Below are 8965 nucleotides of genomic sequence, written 5' to 3'. Positions count from 1 at the left end.
CTCTCAAGATCCTCTGCAACGTCAAAATCACGGTGAAAATCGGTGTGAACTTGGCTTAAGGCGGAGAGAGCAGCAGCAAAGACCCCCTGGGAACAGAACAGAGAAACATCAGTGGCAAACAGACACAGCATGAAAAGGAGGAGCTGGGGTGGAGGCGGGTTGTAAAGCAGCTTGCAGAGGAAGCAGCAGCAGTAGGCAGGCCAGAGCAGTTTAAACAGGGTGTCCTGAATGAGATTCACCAATTGGTTGCACAGAAAGGAATCATGTGATCTATCAGCTGACTCCCTTCCATCAGTTGATTGGGCTGTTTGAGATCAGCTGATGTTGCTGGGATGTGAGCTGAGCTTGACATCATTACCTGCCTCGGTTTTCATCTTCAGCTGACTTAAAGTGGGATGGCATAAAAGCAGAAGTTGTTTTCAGAAATGTGGCTTCACACACTGAAGCACCCCAGTGATGTCAGTGTTGGCAGCCACAGCCAAACTTAATTCTTCCATCGTGCTCAATTTGGACCAGTGCTGGGCGAGGTCATTTCTGATAAAGACCCAGTGACGACAGTGTCAGCAGCCAGAACTGGGCCAGTTTATTTGGACCAATTCTGGGGCATCATTTATCAGAGTCTCACCCAAGTGGGGCAACTGTACGCAGCCCTATTTTTTTCTTTCAGTATGCTGAGTTTGGGCTTATGCTGGGTCATTTCTGATAACAGCCTAGTGAAGCCAGTGTAGGCGGCCAGAATCAGGCCATGTTATTTGGCCCGATTCTGGAGCGTCCATCATCCCGTCTCTCAACTAAGTCAAGCAACCACACGCTGCCCAACTTATTTCTTCCACCAGGCTGAGTTTGGGCCAATGCTGGGCCAGGTCATTTTTGGCAGCCAGAATCGGGCCAGTTCATTTGGACCAATTCTGGGGAGTCATTGATCCCAATTGTCAGCCAAGTGGGCAAACGGACGTTTTCACTAGATATGTAAAGGTTAATTTGAGATAGCCCTATTTTCATTGCTTTTTCTGTATTTTATTTTAATTTTTTATTTTGTTGTATCTGTCATTTTGAGTCTGGTTTTTATCTTTGCTCAATGACTGGGAAAAAAGTAAAATATGGATTCTGTCGCCCTCTGCTGGTGAGTACTGTGTATTACAACATCAAAAACATGCTGATATTAAGCCTTGGCAATACACAGAAAATAATCTAATAGTCTTCTAATCTAATGTGGCCATTCGATGGGTGGACTTCAGTACAGTGGAGTAAAATTCAATAGAAACCAGGCAGATCATCTCAACTCCAACTCCAACAGGGCTCCAGGGTGAGCAGCTCTACACACAGGTGAATCTTTATTGATGTTTAATTTATATAAAATACACGTTAAGTGTGAAACTGAAACTGAGTTTTTAATACGTTTAAAACTGTCTGTAATTATTGGTATGAGGTGTGTTGGTGAGCATTTTATCACTTTGCTACAAACTCTTGTATTTTCTTAACTCCTTCACAGAGCAAGACATCAGCAATAAAGGATTAGCAGGTGTAGCAGTTAATAAAAGTCTGTATTTATGTTTTATTCTTAAACTCATGTTTCCATGGTGAAGCATCCTAACATGCAGCTAACATGCAGCTTATGCAAAATATTTATCATGCCAACCTCCTTAACAGGAGAACATTAAAGTCCTGTAGTTGTCATGTTAATATGCTGACTCACGTGTGTGATTTCGTTCCAACAAGAGGGCGTCAAACATTCTGGTGAATATTATGCACCGGTTTATGGTGGAAAATTTTCTATTGATATTAAGGATAATCCAAGATTCAGGCGCTAGGTGACAATTCAAAATATAAAAATATAATGCACTATAATGCAGTGAGGCCCTCAGGTATTCTGAGATAACACCATTGAGAGCACCCCTCCTCTTTTGGGTCTTTGGGGAAGACATTTACTTGAATTAGCCTGATTTCATTTTAATTCATTGATACATTTTGGATTGAATAGCTCGTGTGTGATTCAGCAATATTTCTGATTGTGTTTCCACATTTAAAACACATCCTAAACAGGCCCATCTGTTCTCAGAGAAATCGAAAGTAAAATACTAATGGTACATTTAGAGGACAAAACTAAAGTCGTCATTTATTGAGGATTAAATTGTGGGTTGTTTTTTTTTTGTTTTTTTTTTATCTACCTGTCCTATAGTCTGCCCTATTTGGGGTTTTCTGTACGAGGGCAGCTCTTCATCACAGGTGGAAAACCGAGAGTAGGTGAGGGAAGACGTCACAGTGCAGACTTAAGTAAAGCAGCCTATTATATGATGATGTTATTCTCCAAATATCAGATTACTATCTTTTTTATTTATTTATTTATTTATTATTATTATTATTATTATTTGTCTATTATTATTATTATTATTATTATTATTTAATTGTATTTATTTATTTTAGTTTTTGCCAGAAACACCCACCTTATGGGTATGTGGGTGTACACACATGTATGTATTATAGAGTTCTACCAGAATAATGTATATTTCAGTCTGCTCTGAATAACGTATATTCATACTTTGTATAATTCATATGCTCACTTGTTTAAATATAAAAATATAGCAGAACAAATTGATGAAGACATATATGTAATATTAATATTTATATGTTTTTGTGAGGCAAATACAGTTGGTATTATATGTATATATTCATATATATATCATATCCTAAGCCTTTTTGTAAGATTGATATTATATTACAATATATTATAGATATAGATATAAGATATATATTTGGTATTTACTGTTATATATTATACATTGGATATTTTTGGTAGACAAAAGTCTTAAGTATATGTTTATTCTGTATAAGGAAGCTGTTTGTTTCACTTCACTCAATGAATTATGGAGAAGGGGTGGGATTTCATACTTCCCCCCAAATACTTATTATTATTTGTAAATATTACTTTCTTTGTCTGTCTGCTTGTTTGTATGTTCATGTCTTTATTTTACATGTTTGAAATAAATATCAATATCGATCAGTTTGTTTATAGGAATAAAATATTTCTTAGGTATGTTATTTACCTGCTGATGTGTTTCACTGCAGACAGAGGAGAGGAGCAGCCATGAGTTTCAAAGCAGCAGCAGCTGGACTTGTCTTCCTTCTCTCTGTGTCAGGTACACGTACTGTATACTTACACTGTGTATATTTCGTATGTGCTGTGGTTGATCATTATAGTTAATTGCTGCTACTTCTTAGAACAAATGTGAATGTTGTCCAAGCTTATACGTGAGACTGGTGTTTAATGATTGTTTTAAAAAAAGTTTATTTCTATGTTATCTGTATTTATGCAAAGCTTATTTCTGTTTTAAAAGCTGAGTTCCACCGGAGCAAACCAAAGCTATAAACTTTGTCATCAGCATAATTATACATGATGCATGATGAACCGCAGAGAGCAGGGAATCTTCTCAAACGCTTCGCGGTCCCTGATGTGCTCTGTGTTACAGTGATACAGGGTCAGGATGGCTGGGAAATGACTTACAGGTCTACTGAGATCTGTGCTGTAAAAGGATCAACAGTGGAAATACCCTGCAGCTACAGTTACCCATCCAAACTAAAAGTCCATAATGCTACAGTTAAGGAAACACTCTGGTTTACTCGAATGAATGGAAATGAACCTTTGGATCTGAAAACAGACTCAGAGTATGCAGGTCGTGTGCAGTATCACTGTGAAGAGACAAACTGCACTCTGACAGTCACAGACCTGAGAGAGAGCGACTCAGCTGTGTACAAGTTCATGTTAATCACAGATCAAACAGATGGGAGATTTGCTGCCTTACCTGGAGTCACGTTGTCTGTTACAGGTAATGCTTTTTTGTTTGAAACCTACTGTGAATCTCTGACGTGAAACCAATGTAAATACACCAAGGCTACATTTAAAGACAATGAACATGTTGATAATGATCAGTTTGTGTAATTGCTGTTCTGTAAATACTAGTTGTCCACCACTATGGGTGTTGACGTGTCTGTTCTATCAGTATTTGTTTTTAAAACCCAGTTACATAATATTGTTTCTCGTTCTCATATCCAGCTCTCCAGGTGCAGGTGACCAGAATAACAGTCGGGCAGTCTGTTACTGAGGCAGAGCTGAAGTGTTACAGCAGCTGCAGTCCAGCTGGTCGTCTTTCCTACGTCTGGTTCAAGAGTGGAGTGAGACTGACGAAGGTGCAGACAGCTTCTTATAAAGACTCGTTTCATCTTGGAGACAACATCTCCTGTGCTTTGCAAGGATATGAGCAGTTGCCCTCTCCTTCAGTGTGTAAGTTTACTCCACCTTATCAGGACTAAAACATGGATACACACTGACATTACAGTACAATTACAATTTCAGATGTAACTTCACCAGAGATCTGTAAATATTAATGTAGATACAGCAAAAGCTGAAGTATCACCAGTAGATGAGCTAGAGTAGAAAAAAGGCAGAGTAAAATAATATGAAACTGGACAGTGACATTTGCAAACAGTTGATGACGCAGCAGCTGTGAAAATTAAGGAATCAAAATGTTTAATGCCTCATGCAAATACCACAAACAAATCAAGTCAGTGAGAGTTTGAGTATAGATATTGTAATCAGAAACAGGTGACCTGAGTCGACTTGATGAGGTGGGCATGGTGGACAGGCAGGAGCGGGGAATGTTTCAACAGGTGATAGGTTGGCAGTGGCAAGGAGGCGTGGAAAACTAGAGTTCAGACGGAGAAGCTATTAACTGTGTCAGTTCCTCATCTACGCTTTCGTCAAAGCCACCAGACTCCATTGACACAAAAAGTGCTGCTGGTCGACCACCGCCCCGATCAGTTTGTGTTACTGTGTGATTTTGGTGAATCTGATCTGTAACAAATGCATGTTCAATTCTCCTCCAGATGCTCTAAACCCTCCCTCTGTGTCAGTGAGTCCCTCTGCTGAGATAGTGGAGGGCAGTTCAGTGAATCTGACCTGTCGCAGTGATGCTAACCCAGCAGCTAAATATACCTGGTACAAGGAGAATGTAAACCTCAAACCCCCCAGTGAAGAACCACAACTTGTCTTCAGCTCCATCCAGTCCTCTGACTCTGGGTGGTATTACTGCACAGCAGAGAACGAGCTGGGGAGGTCCAATGACATCATTATTAATGTGAAATGTGAGTAAACAGCTTATTTAAACATCCTGTGTGGAAGAAATTCGGGGGATATATTGGCAGAAATGGGATATTCTATAATATGTATGCTTTTTGTGTGTGTGTGTGTGTGTGTGTGTGTGTGTGTGTGTGTGTATATAATCACCTTAAAATAAGAATTGTTCCAAAGTTTGTTAAATTAAAATGAGCCGTTCATATTTACATAGGGAGCAAGTCCTCGTCTATGGAGATCGCCATGTTGCACTGCCATGTTTCTACTGTAGCCTAGGATGGACAAACCAAACACTGGCTCTAGATAGGACCATTCATGTTTTTTCATTGGCCATCGTCTGAGGTGCACTGAACTCAGACCACCTCAGGAGGTGGTTTGAGTTTAGCTGCTTCAAGTCAACTGTGCGGTTCACTTAACCTGTGCCTTGTGAACACCCGGGGGCTCCAGGTTGGCTTTGCTCTTTGCCATTGTATTTAAAAAAACATATGAAATTATGTTGGCCTGCAACACTTGCAAGGATGCAGGACGAGGAGTAGTTTGGTCCACGGAAGATACTGCACGTCTCCAGATGTGGAGTGTAGATTACATTAAACTGCAACAGTCTCCAGCACACAGAAACGCTAAGGTCTGAAAGCAAGGGGCTTCATAACGGCACTGCAGGGGCACCTCAAAGTAAAAACAAAACTAAGGGTGTTTTCACATTTGGTCCTTTTCAGCCTTCCAAGAGGACTCAGAGCGGTAACTCAGTATTTTGTGCGCAAATGCGAACGCTCCAAGAGAACTCAGACCCCTCTGAAGTGAACCGAACTCAGACCACCTCGGTTCTCTTCAAGTCTGCGGTGCGATTCACTTAACCTGTGCCTTGTGAACACAAAAGGCTCTGGGTCCACTTTGCCTTTTGCTATTGTATTGTAGCCCTCCAGGCTTGCTGTAGACAGATCACAGGCTATTTCAGTGGGACGCATAATAAACACAACGGAACCATGGCCACAGGTAACGACAGCACAATCAGTGGACGAGGAGTACTTTGGTCTGACGGTGAAACAACTGCACTCCTCCAGATATGGAACGAGTAAAACATCAAACGGTAACTGTTCACAACGCACAGAAATGCTAAGGTTTTCCTCTGGTTCATTTAAAAAGGACTATATGTGAAAACACCCCTAGTTACCGGAGAAAATAGGTGAGCACACATTGGCAGGTGCTAGGTAAGCAGCCTGCCTGCGACATGCCAAACAGCATTGGAGAAACACTGATTTTTGGTGAAAGGTGAAAGTACTTTATTCAGTGTTTTACTCGTTTAAATCACCGGGTCCATTTGTTTTGGAGAGAAAGAGACCTCTGTCGATGATTTGGCTTCTGGTAAGAACCTCCTGAACAATGACCACTGCAGGAATCGTAACCTGGAGATGTTTCTGCTGGTTGCAATTTGCAATCTTCAGCAAGGTACCACAAAATCCCTCTAACTCTTAGACACTGGACTTAATGATCATAATTACTTGGTTCAGCTCTACTTGCTTCACATTCACTGTGATCCGTTGGGCAGCTCCAGACATTTTTTTTTTATTTAAACTGTCACACATCCATTTTTCAGACCACATAAAAAGTCTAAAATGCAGCTACACACAGTTACTGACAGTTTCCTATTTAAACGAGACATGTTTTTCTGTAGTAACTCACATTTAACCAAGAATAATCTCTGTTAACACATCTCCTCCAGATGCTCCAAAGCTTCCCTCTGTGTCAGTGAGTCCCTCTGCTGAGATAGTGGAGGGCAGTTCAGTGACTCTGACCTGTAGCAGTGATGCTAACCCAGCAGCTAACTATACCTGGTACAAGGAGAATGAAGACTCACCAAAAGCATCAGGACAGATCTTCACCATCACTAACATCACAGCTGAACACAGTGGGAATTATTACTGTGAAGCCAAGAACACAAGAGGACGTCATAACTCCACCTTTAATCTGATTGCTGTGGCAGGTTAGTTTCTCTGAAACACTAATTAGTGGCTGGTTAACAGACAGCATCACCCAATTCATGAATCAAACCCTTCTAGTGAGGTGCAGCACTGTATATCTCATGACAGTCTATCTCTGTTTCTAGATAAATCAACAAATACCAAAACGATCATCACGTTGACTCTGGTGTTTGTCATGTTGATTCTACTGCTTCTTGCTCTTCTTTGCTGTGTGAGGTGAACAAATAAAAATGAATCATCACTGATGTTCTGCTTTGAATATTCACTTTGATAGTTGGAGTTTTCAATTAACTTTATGTATTTATTTGGTTTTGGATTAGATTCACGAAGAAGAAACTCTGAGCTCCACCACTGAGCTGAATGAACCCAGTGAGACTCTGGAGGTGAGAGAGAGATTTTAAAATCGAATTGTTTCCAAATTGCACTTATGACTCTTCCCTTTGACTCTCATCTTGTCTTCTCTCTCCAGCAGTCAGAGTTTGATCCTTGTACAATCAACTCCTCAGCCTTGAGCACCATCACTGCAGCACAGATGGAAGACGCAAAGGAGAACCTGGTGCGAAGGATCCGCCAGGTTTGATGCTGCTGCATGGAAAACATAATGAACTCAAAACAACTTCGTCCATTTATGGGTTTTCAGGTTTTAGTTGCAGCCGCAGGTAGCAGAAGATTTGAGTTCAATGAAAGCTTTAATTGTACCTGTGCAGGTACAATACATATATCAAGGATTTCAAAATGGTATTTTACGTTTTAATAAACTGCTTGTGAAAATATATAGCCACCACCTCACACCTGTCCTGTCAGTCTGTTCAAAACAGAAATGTCACTGGAAGCAAAATATTTCACAGTGTATGTTTGAACACACTGAAAAACATCCTCAGCTTTATCACATTTTGCTAGTTGTAACATATTCAAAGTTTGCAGGAGCTGGCTGAAACAAACATCCAGCTTCCACATCAACTCTGCAGATTGAACATCGTGTCAGTTCCCTCTCAGTGCTGCAGAGGGCGACGGTGTGCGGACAGTTTTTGTTTCTCTTTCTGTGTTTATTATTCAGAGTGAAGTTTTTGTTGATGTGTGCAAATAAAGGTTTAATCAGTGTGTTTGCTCTGACTTTTTTGTCCATGTATAAAACTTGCACAACCTAAAACACGGAGATGCTGTGAGTATGACAGCCAGCTGTGATGTAGAGAAAGTTAAAATTTGTGAACTTCTCCTTTATTTTCCCACCATGAATTAGGCACTCTCAATCCAACCATGCACCTACCACGGGGCTCACCAGTTCAACTAAAGAACAGACAACAGACTTAATGAAGAATGAGGTGTTATATCAAATTAAATATGAATATTATCGACCTCTGCTGGTGAATATTCGGTACTACAACTACAAAAACAGACTAATAACAAGCTTCAGGATCCCATTTCTTCGCTTTAGCAAATTATCCTCTCCACTTTTTACCCTGCAGATATTTAACTGGATGCTAATCTGATGCTTCAGTGCAGTAAAAGTCTTATTTGCTATCCTGAGTTACACCTGAGATGTGCACCAGTGTAAGATTCTCTCCACCAGCCAGAGGGCTATTCCAGAAAGCGGGTTATGTGAAAACTCAGTAAATTAACCCTGAGATGAGGGAAACTCTGAGTTATCCGTTATCTGAGTTATCCGCGGAGATTTACCGTCTGTCACAGTCTAAATCCTGCTGCATATTAGTTTGTTACTCAGGACTGTCTTAAGTTACTGAATTTATGCACATCAATCATTTCTTTGGACATCGGTTTTTGTCTTTACATTCAAATATTACACAGCGAGAATTCATCCTCAGCTCAGAATCAAACCTCTGTCCTTTTTATATTTATT

General features: G+C 40.3%; 1 protein-coding gene across 1 annotated transcript in view; it reads left to right on the top strand.

The window, feature by feature from the left end:
* LOC126390465 (hemicentin-2-like) overlaps positions 1–8182 on the top strand; it is a 93045-nt gene extending 84863 nt beyond the window's left edge. The window contains exons 23-31 of the mRNA XM_050044784.1: positions 1262–1326; positions 3067–3137; positions 3468–3824; positions 4052–4279; positions 4882–5139; positions 6849–7109; positions 7233–7323; positions 7428–7490; positions 7577–8182. Coding sequence (XP_049900741.1) covers positions 1262–1326; positions 3067–3137; positions 3468–3824; positions 4052–4279; positions 4882–5139; positions 6849–7109; positions 7233–7323; positions 7428–7449 — 1353 coding nt within the window. The 3' untranslated portion in view covers positions 7450–7490; positions 7577–8182. The remainder of the gene's footprint in view (positions 1–1261; positions 1327–3066; positions 3138–3467; positions 3825–4051; positions 4280–4881; positions 5140–6848; positions 7110–7232; positions 7324–7427; positions 7491–7576) is intronic.
* The last annotated feature ends 783 nt before the right edge of the window (positions 8183–8965 follow it).

This window comes from Epinephelus moara, chromosome 5 (genome assembly GCF_006386435.1).
Source record: "Epinephelus moara isolate mb chromosome 5, YSFRI_EMoa_1.0, whole genome shotgun sequence".
NCBI lineage: Eukaryota > Metazoa > Chordata > Actinopteri > Perciformes > Serranidae > Epinephelus > Epinephelus moara.
This window is presented reverse-complemented; position numbering and strand designations above follow the sequence as displayed.